This window comes from Pseudochaenichthys georgianus, chromosome 11 (assembly GCF_902827115.2).
Source record: "Pseudochaenichthys georgianus chromosome 11, fPseGeo1.2, whole genome shotgun sequence".
Taxonomy (NCBI): Eukaryota; Metazoa; Chordata; class Actinopteri; order Perciformes; family Channichthyidae; genus Pseudochaenichthys; species Pseudochaenichthys georgianus.
Window position 1 is genome coordinate 16,897,494 of NC_047513.1, and position 20,253 is coordinate 16,917,746.

Genomic DNA, 20,253 nt, shown 5'->3' on the forward strand with positions numbered 1-20,253 from the left:
GGATGGAAAATATCTCCTTGACCTCTTTTATTACATAATCGCTGCAGCACCCCCTAGCGGCAACAAGCTGGAGGAGAGCTCTCCTCTCAGACTGAGAGACTCAGGTGAGCTAAAGGACTCTTGAGTGTTTAGATAGTTAACTTTAGTCTAAATTATCTCAGTGGGTCTCAAACGGTTTGGTCACAAATTATTCAAAAGATTATTTCCGCGGCACACCTTCATATGATCATTATAGAGAATAAAGGAAAAACAGTTATGAAATACTATATGGCAGTAAAACAAGAATACAGTTTGAAAGTAGAGTGATTTGTAAAATATCCATAAAGAAAAAGAACATCTGCTTACAGTTGTGTTTCATCTGGGTGTTGAGAGATGACGAAAAAAGTGCACCAGATTGATGCTTTTAACTTCAGTATTTAAAAAAAAAATCTTCCCGGTGGAGCATCCCCCCGGACCCCCTAAGAGGAGATGAGGTCCGCTCCCCACTCGTAAAAAATAGCACTTTACCCCTGCTTATGAGCTGATTATCAAGCCTTCATTGTAACAGTCGCGGGTGTACTGTGTGTTTGCGTGTGGGGAGTGCTTTTGTGCGTGCTCTATAGTGCCCGTAATAGTGTTCACTGGAGTCCAGCACCTCAGCACCCCCACTCAAAATACCTTCCCGCGCCTCTGGATATACATGTTGTGTATTACATTGGAATACAGCCCAACAAAGTAACAATCAGTCTGGTGATACTGGTGTGTCAGAACAGGTGCGGTTATTACTCAGGGACAATGTTGTTCCGAGAGACGTGTTGGCATCTCAGATCCATACTGCCATACTGCCATCAATGTACAAACACTAGGGCTGTTCAATTAATCGTATTTTAATCGCGATTACCATTATGGCTTGCAACGATTACGAAAACAACGTAATCTAAATAAAACGATTTTTTAATTATTATTATCTTTTAATACTTTTTTTTTGTTGGGTTATTCAGTTGAATTATAATTAAAGTTCAGGGTAATCAACTGTTAAAAACATACTGTCCAGTAAATGGATAATCGTTTTTAATAATCGTGATATTAATTATTGACCCAAATAATCGAGCAGCCCTAACAAACACCCAACTAAAACACAAATTCTCAGATTTAAACGCATTTAAACCACCAAAGGGAGATTCTGAAATGATATGTCATAATGTGCTCTCCATAACTTCATAAAAACACAAAATGGGGAAGCATAATTTGAAAAAGGTATTTATCTCTCCTGTAGTTTTTTAAATCTGCAATTCCAGCCACAAGTTGTGATGTTAAACGATCAACCCTCAAATTCCCAAGACATGTCATTATGGCATGTGCCACCACTGCCCCAGAAATTAAAATTAAATTAAAAAAACTACTTCTGTTATATTGATAATCTGGGTTAAAGTCTTTGAAAGTGAACTTCGATGACCACCTGTAGGGAAATCTTGCTCCAACCTTAACTTGTCATCTAACAGCACCATCTTCTGGTTGACTCTGGAAAGTGCAGTAAATTGGGATGGGGTTCAGTTTAACACAACAAAACTAAACTGGAGAATTGTGCACTGTGATGGGAACAATATGAACAGCTTTTCAGAAAACTTTGAGATTATTTTGTTGGATTGTAAATATCGGCATATACATACCCAAGTTCTCATGATAAGCCATGACCACATGTTACATTATACCTTTTCTAGCGTTTGTTCACCCAGTTTTATAGAAAAACATTTCAACGTGGTCAACTATTCCAGAGCAAAAGTCTTTAAAGTAACTCCCAGCTTAGTAAATAACCCATAAGCGAGACTTCCTCGGGTTGTAATAAAGACAAACTGAACTTACTTTATAAAATGTGAATTTAACTTTGTTCACTGTGGATTAAATATAAGAAAATCTTGTTAACAGTTGTATAGTTTCATAATGAAGTCTTGTAAAAAGTCAGGTAAGACAATATTCATACATCAATAGTTGAGTTTGCAATGTCACATTGTTTAGTCTTTTATTGACATTGCCAGTTATATACAGTAGTGTATAAATACATTAAGAGAAGTACACACACGTCAGTTTGCTATCTTGGCTCCAAAATGGTGGAATGAGCTCCCCATTGACAGCGGAAAGCTTGCACATCTTCCGGCGCAGACTAAAAACTCATCTCTTTCGACTCCAATTCGAGCAATAAAAGTATTAACAAAGCACTTATATACTAATAAAGGACTGGCTTATCTAAAGCCAGTTGAGTAGCACTTGAAATGTTTTGGCTCTATGAAATCTGATGTACTTATATGATTCTGTTTTCTTCAAGTTTGTATCTTCTTGGTCGAATGCACTCATTGTAAGTCGCTTTGGATAAAGCGTCAGCTAAATGCAATGTAATGTAAAAGTTAAACCCTTTAAATGAACTTCAGGTGATACTTACTTATATCATACATGTAAACAAAATTGATGACCAGGAAAAAACACAGATGTGTGCCAACTTCCTTACACTGATGTTTAAGAGTCCCAAAACATAAGGAGAGAAAAAAAGGCTAGATGGATAGAAATAGTAAAAATAAGAAAACTTCAGTCTGTTCTGTTTCACTTAGTTTTACTACACATAAAACGAGTGTAATTATTACTACTTAGGAAACCATGAAAAATGCACAGAGAATACATTTCTACAAATATACATTTTAACATTTGAGTAGACATTTGTACCCCGGACTTTTCACTTAAAATGATTAAAACTATTATTAATAATGGCATATTTTTTAAAGCCGGGAATTTTGAATTGACCTTTGTATCTTCTGTCAATCTGTATATAAAAAACACATTTCCTTTACTCATTAGGACCAACGTGATGCAGGTACAACTAATCTTGTAGGAAAATAAATAGAGAAGAATGTGAAACCTAGTCTAACAATGAGGTAAGTGTTACAACGAGGGCAAAATACTGTGGAGTTGTTCCTCATTCTGTGTGTTTTTATCAGATTCCAGTTGTTGCAGGACTAAACAAGTTTCTCTGGTGTGTCTCTTAAACGTACGGTGCTGTATCACATGTAAGAGTTTGAGTCCAGCTCCCAAGTTTGGTTCATCTTTCATCGTGTTTCCCATCACTCTCTGCTGTACATTGTCCGTTAAAGCATAACATCCATACAAATAAACATTTTCTTTCCCACGTGATAGGGAGATCTCCAAGTGTTGTTTTCAGGGTAGTTTGACTCCTTTGAACTGTAGAAGCGCACCTCAGAAACACAGTGGGAGGTGAGGCTCAGTCACACAATGTTCCCACATAATACTAGTGTGATTAAACTCCCTTAAACATTAAACACAACATTAAATAATGCATGGTATGAAAATATAATAAATGCCTTGAGTAAAGTGAACCACTCTGAATTAAAAAAAATATCAAATTCTTCATTTTTCATTCTTCATTTGTGCTTCATGTTCCGAAAAAATTAAGTGTTAGTACGGTTAGTATTTCAAACTGCATAACACCACTTCATAGCAGGCGGGAGAAGCTGCTCAGCTGGTGAGTCTTTATGTAAACATGTTGCTTCACATGACATGCCATGTGATTCCTTCATATCTCCGAGATGCAAAAGGCAAGGCGAGGCTGGGAATTGGATCGTCTTTCCAAATCTTCATTCTTTTCCTTGCAAATTCAAAATCTTTGTTCGCAGGAAGTTCGAGAGTAGTTTTATCAGAGCGATGGCATTAAAGGAATACTTCATACCCAAAGTGATAATTTGTTCATCAAATATTCACCCCATTTTACCTTGAATTTGTGGAGGAAAAAAAACCGAATAAACGATGTCACACCTTTGCAAGCATGCTATCCGTCCATGGGAGTACTGTTAATGTGGAAGTTTTACTGAACATTTTTGGAAAGCAGTGAAAACATGTGAAGAATGTTTAACTTTTCTTCAAAGATTCGAGGTAAAACAGGGTGAGTGATTGATATAGAAAAAATATTTATGAAGTTTTCCTTAACGATCTCAAGCTCCAAGTAGAATATGAGTCCATTTCCAGACTGCTTTACTCCACCTTCCAGATGGCGATCTTTCCGTCGATTTTGCCGGCTCCACTGAGGACGTATCGATCCTCCGCAGAGCAGAGCGCAGTCACCTTGTCGTTGTGGCCGTGAAGCTCTTTCATGACCTGGTGACGTTCCGTTTCCAGGATGTAAATCTTCCCTTTGGTTGAGCTGCGGCCAACACCACCGACCCACACCTGGAGAGAAAATTGAGCGGATATTGTGGTTGTATTTCATGCCACTGCCAAGACTTTAATGCATTCATGGTGATTAAAAACATTTTTTGTGTGTGCAGTATTGAATATTGACCTGGTTTTTAACTTTGATAATGCAGTAACATCCGGTGCAGTCCTGTAGAGCCACACGGTGATACGGTTTGGTGGTGTCCTTAATGTGCCAAATACACACTTCTCCTGAGTCCATACACACACTCCACAGCTCCTCCTTCTAATATACACACACACAAAATGAGGAAAAAGGGTTGCACTCAAAAAACATTGAAAAAAAGAAATTCAGAGAAAATGAGAGAGAAAAACTAGAGAACTGTGTGTGTGTGTGTGTGTGTGTGTGTGTGTGTGTGTGTGTGTGTGTGTGTGTGTGTGTGTGTGTGTGTGTGTGTGTGTGTGTGTGTGTGTGTGTGTGTGTGTGTGTGTGTGTGTGTGTGTGTGTGTGTGTGTGTGTGTGTGTGTGTGTGTGTGTGTGTGTGTGTGTGTGTGTGTGTGTGTGTGTGTGTGTGTGTGTGTGTGTGTGTGTGTGTGTGTGTGTGTGTGTGTGTGTGTGTGTGTGTGTGTGTGTGTGTGTGTGTGGTACCTCAGGTAACAGCAGGATAGAGCTAAATGTAGCTGTGGATCCTTTTTGCTGCTCTGGTAGATTCAGTCGATGTTTTAATGAGCCGTTCCTCCACACCTCCATTATATTGTCCCTGGAGCCTGAAGAGAAAGACGGACAGTAATGAAGAGCGAGATGATTACATGTCCCATCATAAACTCTCAAGTTTCATACATCGAAGTGTACATGTTGAATGATTGCTGGCTCTTATTTTCATATGTTTTGGGAATTTTCTGTAGTTGTCAGATTCTGGGAATAGGTTGCCTCAAACTTCTTTGATATGTCTGAGATTGGGGTGCCTCAGTTGCAGTTACTTGGCCTTGGCACTGATCAGAGAGTGAGTGATATTAGCTGGGGTTACGGCTGCAGAAAAATGCCATTCTTCCGTCTTTCTTTTTGAGTGTGGGTTTTAATGTGTCATTTTTGTACTCACTGTGTGGGTCGTAAATGCTGGTTTGAGAATAACGTACATGTTATGAAACCAATGTGTAATAAATCCACAAAATGATCACAAAAAAGTTATCCGGTAACAATGCTCAAGCTAAAGAGTGTGAAACTTACAGCACCACAGCGTCCCATTACAGCTGTAGACGGACAGCAGACGGTCGCAGGAGAGGCGAAAATGCCTCTTAACCTGAGGGGTTGGTGAGACAAATATCACTAGTATGAATTGAAAAATATGTGATTGAAACAGGAAAATAAGTGGTAGAAGGAAGGAGAAGACCACAGAAGTTGCTCTGACCATTGTGCTCATCCGACAGGGTTAAAGGAAAAATGTAATCCTTAAAATACCTTCTAAAGTGTCAATTTAGGATTATTTTATATCATTCTAGCCTTTTGTTAAAGTAAAAAGCATGCCGTTTTATTAAGGATTTGTAAATTGAACAACATAACCAAGTGCTGGTTTAAAACCGACCTGTAGTGTTGAGACGTCCCACAGCATGACGCTTCCCTCTGCGCTGCAGGAGTACGCCACCTTCTGGCTGAAGAACATTACAACACTTTATGTCATTTCGAAGGTAAATTGATTAACGCATGTGTTGCAGGGACTGAAGCAGTGTCTCTCTTAATCTCAGTTAAATAGAATTTCATTCACCACCATTTTTTTTCAAGTCCGAAACAATATTCAAACACTATCAGTATGGGTGTCTGTGTGTGTTACCTTTGTTTGTCCCTGTCGAGCGCCAGTCCAGTGACCTCCGACCTGTGATCAGTCAGCTGTCTGTTACAGACCATGGCCACCATGCTGATTATGTAGATAACAGAGTCCTCAGAACCCACCCAGACCTGGTCCTTATCCACTCCCAGCATGCAGTTCTTAAAAAAATGAGACAGATAGACATGTCAGTTATCTGGAGTAACACAGCTACAGAGATATAAATAACTTAGTGTCAACAGAATTAGAGGTTTTAAGACTAAATATTGAAACAATAGGTGACTAAAAGTTGCCTTATGTAAGGAAAGTTGGCTTTTGCTAACATGTAAGTGTAGCAGGTATCTAGAACGGTAAGTAAATTAAGATATACATTGCAATAGGCATCATTTTGGACTTGGGTTAGGTAAAAGAAAAATTGCATTATGCAATACCTAATTCCTCCACTAGATGGTAGCATTGTCTAACAAACAACACTGAGCACACTGTCAATACTATTACTGTACATCTTGCATAATTGTCTGTTTTTAAAAATGTAGCTATGGATCAAATTTTGAATTGAAGTAACTGTGAGCAGATATTTGTGTTGCCAGCGAACATAAAGACAAACACAAACAAACACACACACACACACTGGTTAACATAGGCTAACGTATTTCATGTGACTGTGACCTGCATGCTTGAGGTCAGTGATTAGGACAAAGCCTTAAAACTTTACACTCATCCTTAACTTAATTTACCACAAACATTCACCTAAGAGCTTTAAGGAGCTCCAGCCAACATTTACTTGTTTGCGTTTTGTTTTGTTTTGAAAGTCGCAGTTTGCACTGAAGATGTTGTGGGCTTAGGGGGGATGAAAACTATTCAAAACACACTCCCTGAAACTGTGCTTGCCTGAAGATAATACCGAAGCTGTTCGAAGTAAAGCATGCAGGAGACAAAACAGTCAGTGGCACGCATGTTCTGCTGATTCCGTCCTGAGATTCAAAGTCAAAAGTTTCACCAAGTGCTGACACTTAGTGATAGGAGAGCTAGCGAAAAGACAAGTTCACAACATCAAGAATTAGCTTAACTTATAAATCTGTGTTAATGTTTTCCACTTGAACAATGCCAAAGATCATTGTTTCAGGTACAAAAACCTTGTCTTAATCTAAGACAGTCTAAAAAATATTGCCATAACTCCTGGGCAAAATGTCATGTCAGTGTGTGTGTGTGTGTTTTGTGTGTTTACCAGTCTTGCATTCCCAACGTGGCAGGTATGTGTGAGGGACCAGCTGGAGGCATCAAACACCATCACCTTTCCCACGCTCACAGACACCCATAACTGACCTGAAACACATGCAGTATTTATCAGTTATTTCTCAATACCTTATCTCACACTTGTGACTTACAGCTGCAGAGTATTGACTCAATCAGAAGGCCAAGAAGGAGCTGTGAACATCAGCCAATAGTTTGAATGGAAATACTTCATGTACGAAATTATTTTTCTGCTGCCTGACTCCACCCAGGCTTCACCTAACGGTCCAATTTCTCCCAACGGATTCAGAGCTATTTAAAAAAGCACCATTGGTGGAAGGAAAAGGAAAGTTACACCCTGCATTTCATAGAAAGAGTGACACATAGGGACAGTGGGATATAGAGGGGAAGGAGAGTGAAAAAGAGGGAGGGTGGGAGAAGAGAAGTGGGAGTGAAATGGCAATATTCCAGGAATTCAATTCAGTGACCTATATTCAAACCAGAGAGGCAGAGAGGCAGGATCTGAATAGCCAGATTTGTTCTCCTTCACCAACAGAAATCAGAGAGCTGACTGCATTAGGAGAACTGAACAGAGTCTGTAGATGTGAACATCACTGAGTATGAGTGTGCAAGAGTGTGGTAGCGCTGGGGGTCAGTCTGCCACCAGCCAGGAGATAAGTGGCCCCAGATGGTCGCTCCACTGAAGGCATGGGCTTTGTAGTTCTTATTTAGCTGTTTTCCTGCCACGTAATGCGCCATCCTGTCTGCTTCAGCATAATAAAGTTAAAGGACTAAAGGGTAAACAACAGGGAACCATTCCTGGGTTTTAAGGTCAAGTTTGATGGCTTGGATGTCCTAATGGGTGACAGATTTAAAAAGAAAAGAACAAATTGAAATTGTGAGCTACAGTACACGAAGCTTCAATGCTCTTCTGTGTACTGTAAGTCTAGTTTTTGGAACTTTACGGGAGAGATAAATACAATTATTCTCTAACTATTCTTCCTCATTTGGTGTTTTGATGAAGAGAGCGATATCTGACAAACTATCATTTCAAAATTTTCCATGGTCTTCAAATATGTTTAAATCTGACCATTTGCGTCTTAGTTGGGTGTTTCTACATTGATTTATTCAGATTTTGCCTTTATTTATCACTGGTCTGTATATTTTATATCAATAACAATAAGAACCATAAGACATTTAGGTCTCTGAATTAAATTCACTTTTTGAACAATTATTTGTTAGAGCAACCTTAGAGCAACATTTTAAAATGTTGCTCTAAGGTTTGTTTTTCTTTCTTCATCTCTTAAACCCACCGTTGCTCTCATTAATACATTCTAGTTGAGCTTCTTCTTGCTTTTACTCTTGTTGAGCAAAGTCAAGAACGTCTCGCGCTAACGGCCAAAAGTCATGCATTAAATACTGTTTAGCACATAAAGGAACAGCATACAACCTGATGTTGACATGTTCACTATTGGATTCTTAGCCTTAATTGCATATTTAGGAAGCGGCTTCCCTCCTTATAAAGACACATTTCTGGCTGACATCCTCTTTTATTTTCCTGTAAAGACATCTTGAGGAGGAAGTGTGGTTGAGAAACTTTGTGAGCAGCTTTATGACTGTCGGTGTTTCTTTGTTGGAGTAAAACAGAGCGAGAGAGAAAGAGAGGCGATGACAAAGCAAAGGTCACGGGTGTGTATGTCAGAACGTGTGTTGTCGTCTAAATTGAAACTCTGGATGATGGAGCTCCCCAGAGAGAAACCTGACATCAGTTATCGCTGTGATAGGACGTAGAATATTGGCTGGATTGGTCTCATTGTTACAGTTTGTACCTGGTGTGTATAGAAGTACATCTACAGCCTGAGGTGCAGCGAGCTCCAGCGAGGGGTTAATCTTGTGTTTCAGCGTCTCTGCCGTTGTTTTGGGAACCATCATCGGCACTAGAAAAACACAAACCATCGTTAAAGAGAGGTAACAAACCTTTCACAGGTGGTAAACACTCCTTCAAGGAAACAAACAGCAATTAATTCATCACAAACCAGTTTGAACAGTTTTGGTATGCCAATTGCAATCTTTACCAAATCCTTAACCTCAGCAAACATTGACCAAATGTGGTTTCCGATAAGCAACCAGAGTCAATCAAAGCAAACTGAATGTATAGTGCCTTTCTTGTTGACAAAAAGGGTTGTTAAAGAAAGGCAAACAGGACAGGAATTCAATCAATAATCACCCCCACCTTCCGTCTTGATGCGGTCGAAGTGAGCCAGCTTGGAAGCAGCGTAGATGGCCTTACTGCTCTGAAGGCTGCCCACCACGGCGTCCATCAGCAGGGCGTTGGTCAGAGCCTGCTGCATGTACTGGGGGTCCTGGAGACAAACATACATTAAGAAATACATATCTTTATTTCAGAAAAGCATTAATTTCACATAAATTACGTTATCTTACTATCAGTATTACTGCAAGTAGATTTACATAGTATTGAGCTCATCACTTATAATTGAACATGATAAGCTTTTCCCTTAGATATGTACAGAAAAAGAAAAAAAGGAAAAACGAGATGAAGAGCAACCGGTTTGATGTGATAAAATAATATTAACCACAATACATTCTCTCTCATTTATCATATCATGTCAGTTTTAGTCTGACTATAAAGGTGCAATGCACTTAGTCTTGAAATTAGATTTGCACTTGACATGTAGCATCTTGGATTAAAAAAAAGAAGGAATAAGTGATAGTTAAAAAAGATATGTGGCCTCTATGAAATAATCTAATGTATTTAAAAAACATTGCAACCTCAAGGAAGTCCAGACGAATGGACTCAAAGGCCTGAATAGTGGTATGGGTCTAATAAAACAGACCTTGATAAGATGAACAATAAAGCTTGGTGCAATAGTGCCAGATTTCTTGACAATACTACGCCCTGTCAGACAAGCCGGATGTCAGTTCACATTCATAATATATTGCAGAACAGGAAATCTAAAAGTGATTTACGAGAGTAAACTTGAGAGCGAAAGGAGAGGGATGAGAGACGAAGACGTTACAGTTACATCATCTGGTTTCATGAAGGAAACCCTATTTGTTCAAGTGTGTGTATTTATGTTCACGCCTCAGGGAATTCTAACCACACCTACCAGGCCAAGCTCACAATTACTAGCATGCACAACCACATACAGTACACACACATTCACACCGAGATACTACTAATAATAATGGCACATGATGACTCACCAAATTATCATTCATTCATTTGTGACTCCCTCATCTGATCCCTTTTCCCCCACGAACAGTATACCCTCATACTGGCACACTTAAACTCTCACACATCCTTCATTTCAAGCCTAACCTTGTGTTGGTCAGCCATGTTGCGTCCGGCCCACATCTCTTTGACCATCAGGTTCCACAGCTCTGTCTCTGTTTTCAAATTAGCCTCAAATGTCTCCTTCCTGCCCTGAACTCGCAGCTTCAGGCTGGGGATGCGCAGGAGCAGGAAGGGAGCCGAGGACACTTTCACCTCCTGTGGGAGAAGAGAGGAAGACAGAGTACAAATATAAAGTGTCCCACATTCATTAGGGAAAGCCCTTGTTTTTACTGTCTATGTCCTGCTCATTTTAATCTCATATGTAAATAATTCACTCAGATTGACCTTTGTCCTTCATTTTGTCTCACCCCTAAATCCCGGTACTGTGCCACCTCCACGTATCCTGGTCGTCCGTCGGTCAGCAGGAAAAGCCGTCTCTGAGTCATGGCAATCTTTCCCACCCCGCGGCTCGTTTTCACAGAGGAGGAAAGCTTGAAAACACACTCGCTGGGCTCGATGTGCTCAGAGACTGACGCTGGCAAACACACCTGAAATATCACATAAAAAGAGCTGTGTGAGGACTTTGTTGTGTTATTCCTGACAATGTCATGTTTGTGACATGTTTCCTACTTCGCAAAAATGTGCAGCTTACTGTTTTATGGTAAAATAAACTCAAAGTTTCAGCTGACACACACATGCAGCATATTTAAAATGTGGGTTTTTTTGTTATATGTTCCAGATCAATCCTACATACAGACCTCCTGTGCTTCTGCCTCCGTCTCCTTCCAGATGGTGTAGAAGACTCTGAACAACTCTGGCCCAACCTGCTTCTGATGACCTGGAACAAATGAACACACAGATGACAATAATTAAAAAATATAACAAGAAATGTACCCTGAAATAGTTGACTGAGCATTTATAGACAGCTCAGCTTCAGGGAGGAAGTGTGGGTAGAAAACATGTAACACCTTAAAATAAGAGTATACCTTTGCACACGAATAAAAGGAATAAAGAGGCAAACCACAACTATTTTTGGTGAATAACATATATTCATTTGGGGAAAGTATGCAAGTTACAATTAAAGGTATTCCTAGATATGCAATACCCAATAAATGCATAATATGTACCTTGGAAATATAAATGATTATCACTTATACAAATAGATATTGAACCATGATAATATTGGTCACAGGTGAGAAATCCATAATAAGAAATTGGTACAACATTTCATTCCCTATTCAAGATTAATTGAAGAAATTATAAAATAAATTGTAATTACCGAAAAAATTACTTTTCAAAACGTTTTTTTCTGTAAGTGAATATATGGATCATTTTGAACAGTGGGAAATACTGCACAAATAGAATAACATACAGTATATATAAAATGTAAGATCCTGGATATGTATATGCCATTCTTAGAAAATGGACACTTGTACATACATTTCTGATTGTAAACAAGTGATAATACATCTACCACATTCTGGCTGTAGGCCAGCATAGATGAAATTAATATTAAAGTTTGAACAAAAGAAGTGCTCTGGTTTATAGTCTCTCCTTCACACACACACACACACATCTGGTAGTTGAACAACTCTTTCTCCTTGCAATCTTATCTTCCAGCATTCCTGCACAGTAAGAAGTTGGGGGTTGCCGTGCTTACTGTATGAAAACAATGACTACATACAGTCTTTGCACTCCACAGCACACAACCAACGTCCCACACAGTGCAGTCCACTGAGCAATAGTAAAGTTTAGCAAATTGCAAAATGTTAAGCTCAAAATTCAGTTTCATAATCACAGCAGGACAATGACCAAATGTCTGTCTACTTCTTATCTCTATCTAAATATTCCACCACAATGAGTAACTCGAATTAAGTGCTGTGTTGAGTCAAGTAGTCTGCAGTTGGATGTTGCTGCTAACTTGGCATCCAACACACACACTCTGTATCTCTTCCTGCAGTGCAGGTCAGAAGAGGAAAGGAAAACTTGATGTTTGCTAATTAAACCCAACGTTCTGTCATGTAGAAGGCAAGATAAGCCCCCACAATAACTTTTCTTCCTTAACAATAATTTGATTTGGCTGTAACCTCGACTTTTTTGATGTGTCCATTTCCAAACACTATTCCTACTCTGGCTTTTACCTTAAATGTAAAACTAATTACTGAGACCACAGCTCTTATGACTCAAATATCTTGCCTTTTCGTTTACATGGTGACCAATCTCAGATCACAGGAAAGTTTTCAGATCACAGCGGCTCTCACGCTGGCTGGCACTAGTTGTTACTGGCTGCTCGTAACGCTTATAATATACAAACTGTGGTGTTCAGGTGTGCTCGCTAACTAAGTAAAACATTGCTGATAGCTCACAGCTTTGTGAGGCAAAGTAAAAGTAAGTGACCACCAAACAAGCCCTGCAAGACAAACTCTCTGACCTCAAGAAGGGGTGAGGTAATGATTAACCTGAGGAATAAATGTTTGCCTGGAAAAGGGAGAAGGAGTGCTTCAGTTTGTCTGTCTGTGTGTGTGTGTGTGTGTGTGTGTGTGTGTGTGTGTGTGTGTGTGTGTGTGTGTGTGTGTGTGTGTGTGTGTGTGTGTGTGTGTGTGTGTGTGTGTGTGTGTGTGTGTGTGTGTGTGTGTGTGTGTGTGTGTGTGTGTGTGTGTGTGTGTGTGTGTGTGTGTGTGTGTGTGTGTGTGTGTGTGTGTGTGTGTGTGTGTGTGTGTGTGTTTGAGCTCAGACAGCATCCCGGAGGTTGTGAAAACAATTCTTCAAGACGGCCTGTTTGACCAAATGAACAGAAACGGCCTGAGCTGCTCTAACAAATGTACATTTACATTACATTACATGTCACTTGATAGACGCTTTTATCCAAAGCAACTTACATACTCAATACTGTGGGCAATCCCCACAGGAGTAATTTGGGGTGAAGTGTCTTGCCCAGGGACACAACGACATGCTGACTGCAGTGGGGTTTGAACCTGTGAGTCCCTGATCTGAACACCAACGTGCAACCCATTGCACCACACCCCTCCGCAATACAGTATATTATATAGATGTTACTGTATTAACTATATAAACTGACACATGCATGTATGCATATGCACACGACTCACCTACAGTTAGAGCGTCAAAGAGTCTATGTATGGTTCCTTGGTCTTTTACAATACCAGACTCCTGAACACATTTAACAAACTCCTCCAGGTGCATGTATTTTTTCGGCAGCTGGAAACGCTTTATGGAATCGTGCTCTTGACCGTTGTCGTTGAGCGCGCGTTCCCTCTCCTGGTCCCTCTTGAGCCGACTGATGAGCCGTGTCAGCTCTGGTCGTCTGTCCGCCTGCGGAGAGAGTTGTCCATTTTTTTTAATCCACAAAATGTTGAATATTCCGCTTCAATCCATATGTGGTAGCATTTAGCCTTACTAACATTTTCACTGCAGTCTACAAACTCTTTTTGCTGCACACAAATGAAAGCATGCACCTGTATTAAAGGGGTGGTCTAACAGCAATCTAACAGCTCTATAAATTACATTTAAAACTTCATTCAAAAATCTCATAGAAGCGTTGAGTGTAAAAAACGATTATGTGATGTTCACAATGATTGCTTAAATTCAACGTGACTACCATACAGAATATAAATCAGGTGCTCTTGATGCAGTTAACTGACATGAATCCAGATAACAGTATTTACAGCAAGGAGACTACAACACTGTCTTCATTCATGACAGACTGACCTGTAGCCGTTCAGCTTCTGGCAGCGAGTCAACCACTGACTTCACCATCTGAGAAGGGAAGATATCTGAGTCTGTCTTATACAGACTCTGAAAGTCCTCCAGTGCATCCAGACGTCTGTTGGACACCGTGTTTACCAAACCCCGCAGGTAGTGGTACCTAAAAGACAGAGAAATTATTAACTTGTCTAGAAGTCAGTCATTTACTTAAGAGGATGAGTGTGAAATGTAGCTAAAATTCAGTTGAAAGGTTTTGATCTGGGTTGATTACTCCAAAAAAGCGTTTTAATGTTGTCAATCTTTGCCCTGTGCAACTCTCAGTCCTTCACACAAAATGGAACCACTACTCCTCAGGGTATGAATGTTTTCAAAAAGTGTCATAACTTGTGGTGAAGATAACTAACATACTATTTGTTATCCAAGACAGCCTGTAAAATGATTATACAGCATTTATATTTTCTTGTTTAAAATGTAAAAGATTGTGTATAGTCAATGCCTTCTATTCATTATTCAGGAAGTAATACTTAAAATTGCGTGTCACACACAGATGTGGTGCCAGACATACGAATAGACCAAGTCAGCATTTCCCAGTGAAAGAAACACTTTAAAAAGGCTAAAGATCATACAGATATTAAATATCTGTACAGCTTCAAAATAAAATGAGCAAAAACCCTTTCTTCACTCTCTATGAGTTTTGTCTCCTCTCAGTACCTTGCCAGCAGAGCCGCCTCCTCAGGCAGTGTAGCGTTAATAGCCTTCCCCAGGGAGGACACCATGTCAGAATAATAGTTTTGGACGTAATGGTAGGCCAGCGGAGGGGGGAACTCGGGAAGGCGGAAAACCTTCACCACTTTCTGAGGAGACTTCAAACCTGAAAGGAGACAAAGAAAATGTGAAATAAGTTCACTCTTAATTGATTTCCACTCTCAATGAATCCCTCTCTTCCATCAGTACTGACCAACATCAGGAGACATCTTCCTGAGGGAGGCTAGTCTGGTGGAGCTGATGGGGGTCCCCGTGTCGTTGGCAGGTTGCTGCAGGTTAGGCAGGCTGGCCCCCAGCCTCTTGCTCAGTCGGTCACGAGGGCTGGTGTAGCTGCTGTACCCCGTCCTCGACAGATCGGACATGAGAGGACGCCGAGGAGACTCTGTCATCGCACGATTCCTGAAGACAGAGGACACAGATATTGAGGTTGAGATTGTGATCGAGACATCACATAGCTAAAGGCAGTTTCAATATCATTACATAGAGGGTATATACTTGTAATGTATGGGTTTTGTCCAATAAACTAAATAAAGTTTATTTTTTATTTTTACATTATCTATTTAAATTAATCGCTACATCACTGTCTTTATGATTTGAAGGCTTCTTCCCTTTAAAGACAACCTTATGCTGCATTTTCATTTCATGGTACAGCGTGGCTTTACTCATCTCGTTTCGTATCTTGGTCTTCCTATTGCACAAAATATAGATAGCACCCGGCACTTTGTTTGTTACCACCTCTGTAAAAGTTCCACGCTAGCTAAGAGTATACCAGACGAGTTAAAAACACAGCAGGCCACTGACTTGTCCGAGAAAATATCCCCTTTCGGGCTACTGTCAATGCACGACTAGAATGTTCTTTATTCGCTTAACCCAGATTTAAAAAACAATTAATTGGGAAAACATTGAGGGAAAGGCTTGGAACAATTGGGCTCCTCTGTGTTGCATGGTTATCAGTCCCTTAGTAATGACATCACACCAGCATCATACCTGGCTGATCGGTTACGCGTGATCTGCTCCATGCGGCTGAAGGTGTCTGGTTTCCTGTTCAGCCTGTCTCGCAGGAATGTGTGGAAGATATGAGTTTCTAAAACCTGGGGACAGCAACAAGCACAGATTGTCAGAGCATGTGTTTGTGTGTGCTAGTGTGTATACATGTGTGTATCAGGGTTTCCGTTAGCCGGTAATTACCGGTTTTTAGCTGGTAAAATTTATAAAAAACCGGTAAATTCAAAACCTGACGGTCAAAATGTCTGGTAATAATTAGAGAGGCTCCGATCGATCGGCCGCCGGTCATTATCGGCCGATATTCACTCTTAATAGTTTGATCGGTGCTCTCTATAAAGGCCGATCAGGAGAGCTGGATCTGATCGATATGGACATAAACGCGAGTGAAGTGTAACCGGAGCGAGAGAGAGATCAGATCAGCTGCTGAGTCTGACCGAGACACGCAGCTCTGCATAATCACCTGAAGCCCCGCCCTCTGTTTAGCGAGCTGCAGGAGCTGCTTGAGAAACTGACGTGCTGTCAGGAGAGAGAGGGAGGGAGAGGGGAAAAGGGAGGGAGAGGGGAAAAGGGAGGGAGAGGGGAAAAGAGAGGATCCGTTTCTCCCGTGTTATTATTCAAAGTTGATGTAAACTTCTGAATAATGTACGTTATCTACTACAAGTAGTTTGTTTGAATGTAATAATTATGTTGTTTGTTGTTTGTGGAATCATTTATTGAAAAATGAATCTGAATTTTTCGATCTGTTACGATTATAAACTGAAGCAATATAAAAATGAGCCCCGTGAACTGAGTTTTAAACAGAAGCATATCTGCTCATAGTCCGGTAATGACCTGCTAACGGAAACTCTGCTACACAACTATTATTATTATTATTGAAATATGACCGGTAAGTTTCAAATTAGTCCGGTAAAATAAATTCTGCCCGGACATTTGACCGGCGAGAAAAAATCCTAGCGGAAACCCTGGTGTGTATAAGTGTGCAGGTGTACCTTCTTGTAAAAAATCAGGTCTGCTGGCTCCCTCGTCCTCAGAAACTCTTCACTGTTAAAAACTCTGTGCTCATGGTTTAGAAAGTCCTGGACGTCTCTAACAAAGTAGGACAAAAACATACAAAAAGGGAGAAATTGTTAATAACAACTCAAATGACTCTTATATATCATAGAGTGTTGTAAACTTATATTTACTATTGGCCACTTTATCCCCTAGAATCACAACTATTTGTTAAAGAAATCACACACACAAGCGTTACCTGAAGATGTTGACCACTAGTTCCAGAGCGATGTTTTGTATCTGTGTGTTGAGGCGAGTCTGCCATTCTCTGCGTTGGGATCTCAGAGCATTGACATCAGTGCCCGCTCCAAGGTGACACAGCTCCAAGTCGTAGTGAAGCTGGAGACACTCTGCCCTGGACACACAGACACCAAGTATTCAAAGATTAGATGGTCATTAACGGACATTTGTTTTATTCAGTCATTTAAACTCTGTTCCCTTTGTAATTTGATTTAGCAGGTATTTAGGCAGATTTGATTATTGTTCTAAATCTGTTCTAGCTTTGATACTAGCCAAGGCTCTGCTGGTTCCATTGCCAACATTATTTAAAGTGAACCTTATTTCTGCACAATACGGTGGTGTTACACTGTGAGGGGGATGCTAAGTCAGCAGTTTACTTGTACAGTTTTTCAGCCCAACATAGATGACACAGAGCAGCTTCTATTGGTATTGAGAGCATCGGTGACTTAACTGATCCACAAATAGGCTGCCCAAAGCCCAATCCTGCGTGAAACATGGTGATCAAAGGAGAGGAGAGATACTTGTATGACAGTAAACACAGTAAAACACTCTCACTATAATACAATATTTTCTTTCTTCAATTACAGAGGGGCAGTGTTAGGTAAGGGTAAGTACATTAGATAAGGTGTGTGTGTGGTGTGGTGTGGTGTGGTGTGGTGTGGTGTGGTGTGGTGTGGTGTGGTGTGGTGTGTGGTGTGTGGTGTGTGTGTGTGTGTGGTGTGTGTGTGTGTGGTGTGTGTGTGTGTGTGTGTGTGTGTGTGTGTGTGTGTGTGTGTGTGTGTGTGTGTGTGTGTGTTACCTTGCCATAAAGCTCTCGGCTGCAGCTAGAGGGATAGCTGGTAGGTCAATGTTTTCAGCCCATGACGACTGAATGATGCCATCATCGACATTCACCAGAATTAGCTCTTCTGTCTCCTATACGCAAACATAAACACACACATATGGGTAGAATGGAGCGGTGGTGGCGAAGTCGATAGGGACTTGCTTGGCAACTGGAAGGTCACCAGTTCAAGTCCGGAAAGACCGTTTAAAATGGCAGCACACTGCTCCTAACACAGGATGGGTCAAATGCAGAGAAACCATTTTTTTTTTTTTAATGGGTACAATTCATTACAATCGACTAACTGTTCCCTGCTATGCAGACTAACAGAAAGCTACTGTTAAATGTGAACTGAGCCTCTGTAAGACACTGAATGAAGATGAATGCAGTGAGAGGTTGTTGTTAAATAGTGTATCTGAGCTCAAATTAAACAATTGCAGATCATTGGTAATTTGATTTAAAATATGAATCATTATTTATTACCAAGAGCCTTGCAATCTCTGGTATATGGTGAAGATATCAGGCTTGATTATTCATTTTGTTATGGATGGTTCCCCGGCCTAGTTCTATAACATGTAAACATTGACATTTAATTAAAGAACACAAGCCTAAATTAAAATCCCAATATGTCTTCCCTGATATAGGGAATAATAACGGTTTGAATAATACTTTGACATTAACGTTGGCCAAAATCCCTGAACAGCCAACACGGCTCGTGTCATCTTGGGAAAGAAAAGTCTGATTTGCCAGATTTCCCGAGATGACTTTTCATCAACCGCAAAAGCCAAGACTGTTATCCTTGATTCAAAGAAAGGTCTGTATTCAGAGAATGGTTGTACTCACTGCAGCGACCTCTTCAAAATGACTGATGTGACAGCCCATCAGGAAGGCTGTAGGAGCCATGAGGAAGTCCAGCATTCCTCCTGCCAACACGGGAACATAGGGCTGCTGCCAGGACAGAGGCTGAGAGAGGTCAGAGGAACAGAAGACAGATGGAGAAGAAGGATAAGAGGATGCTGCAGGAAGTTTTAGAATGTCTCTCTAGGCAAACACAAATGACTCCGATTGTATGACGCAATGTTCCTCCTTCACTGACCTGCAGGTAAAGCAGCAAGCTCTCTGCGAACAGAGTGAGTCTGGCCCAGTCAGCAGAGAAGAAGACCAGCCTCTGCTCCTGGAGGAGGCAGGACAGCACCTAGAGAGAGACAGGCCTTACAGGGTTAACTGAATAATATCTTATTTAGAATGTATGTATAGGATTACATGCTTCACATTACCTCCAAATAGTGTTAATTCTCTCATCACAATTTTGCTTAGTTTTTTCGTTAATCAAATTGACACTAGTTTTAACAAGAAGCAAATTGAAGCAAATTCACCAAAACTCCGCCTCAAAAAACGTCACATAAACAAAGTAATGTACCTTTGTATGAATCAATTAGAATAGATTAAATATACTCTGATTGATTCCAAATGTTTACATTGTTATGTTACAGCACCATGTTAATCAGGCATTGCACCTGAGCTTAAAACATCATAAACAGCATAAACAGTCGAACAATATATAAATCAATACACTGTACTTCATTATATGATTTCATCTTGGGTTAATATGTTATGAAAGAGCAGTCTCTGTGCATTACCTGGAGTAGTGTTGTGTGCGTGAAACAGAGCAAAGGAAGATGCAGGTCGATGTCGATAAGAGGGCTGTCCTGATCCTCTTTTGATGGGAGAAACACATGGAGCGGACGGAGGCTGAAGGACTAATACACAGAAATGCACACAGTAAACTGTAAAGATCTAGAAATTGGTCACACGGTAAGGCAAATACAGATAAGGTGAGGGTACGAGACATACAGAGATACATTGTATAAGAGACAGAGAAAAAAGTATTTCTGACCACATGGAGCTGTCCAGGAGGAGGTAAAGGGACTAGTGACAGCTTGGCGGAAAATTCCTTAATGGTCTCCTCAAAGTCAGCTTGTCTTGCAGGCCGCAACTGGATCAGGAGACTGAGAGGGTGGAGCCAAGAAGGATTTTACAAAATCACAACAAGAGAAGGTTATATCCATCAATTCTATGTATTCAAAGAGATTATTACCATGACAAGCAGTCTTTCAGGGCAG

General features: G+C 40.4%; 1 protein-coding gene across 2 annotated transcripts in view; it reads right to left on the reverse strand.

The window, feature by feature from the left end:
- Window positions 1-1,968: 1,968 nt before the first annotated feature.
- The window catches only part of dennd3a (DENN/MADD domain containing 3a), a 23,069-nt gene continuing 4,784 nt past the window's right edge, over window positions 1,969-20,253 (reverse strand). For both annotated transcript variants that reach the window (XM_071204816.1, XM_071204815.1), the window contains exons 7-31: window positions 20,229-20,238; window positions 20,028-20,139; window positions 19,771-19,890; window positions 19,227-19,325; window positions 18,974-19,093; window positions 18,110-18,225; window positions 17,270-17,425; window positions 17,010-17,106; window positions 16,003-16,106; window positions 15,209-15,414; window positions 14,962-15,121; window positions 14,254-14,410; window positions 13,635-13,857; window positions 11,283-11,362; window positions 10,893-11,072; window positions 10,570-10,740; window positions 9,463-9,592; window positions 9,059-9,166; window positions 7,225-7,322; window positions 6,003-6,157; window positions 5,757-5,823; window positions 5,402-5,474; window positions 4,823-4,941; window positions 4,322-4,459; window positions 1,969-4,209 (exon numbers count right to left, since the gene is read on the reverse strand). In XM_071204816.1, the coding sequence (XP_071060917.1) occupies window positions 4,015-4,209; window positions 4,322-4,459; window positions 4,823-4,941; window positions 5,402-5,474; window positions 5,757-5,823; window positions 6,003-6,157; window positions 7,225-7,322; window positions 9,059-9,166; window positions 9,463-9,592; window positions 10,570-10,740; window positions 10,893-11,072; window positions 11,283-11,362; window positions 13,635-13,857; window positions 14,254-14,410; window positions 14,962-15,121; window positions 15,209-15,414; window positions 16,003-16,106; window positions 17,010-17,106; window positions 17,270-17,425; window positions 18,110-18,225; window positions 18,974-19,093; window positions 19,227-19,325; window positions 19,771-19,890; window positions 20,028-20,139; window positions 20,229-20,238 (3,194 nt within the window). In that variant the 3' untranslated portion in view covers window positions 1,969-4,014. The remainder of the gene's footprint in view (window positions 4,210-4,321; window positions 4,460-4,822; window positions 4,942-5,401; window positions 5,475-5,756; window positions 5,824-6,002; window positions 6,158-7,224; window positions 7,323-9,058; window positions 9,167-9,462; window positions 9,593-10,569; window positions 10,741-10,892; window positions 11,073-11,282; window positions 11,363-13,634; window positions 13,858-14,253; window positions 14,411-14,961; window positions 15,122-15,208; window positions 15,415-16,002; window positions 16,107-17,009; window positions 17,107-17,269; window positions 17,426-18,109; window positions 18,226-18,973; window positions 19,094-19,226; window positions 19,326-19,770; window positions 19,891-20,027; window positions 20,140-20,228; window positions 20,239-20,253) is intronic.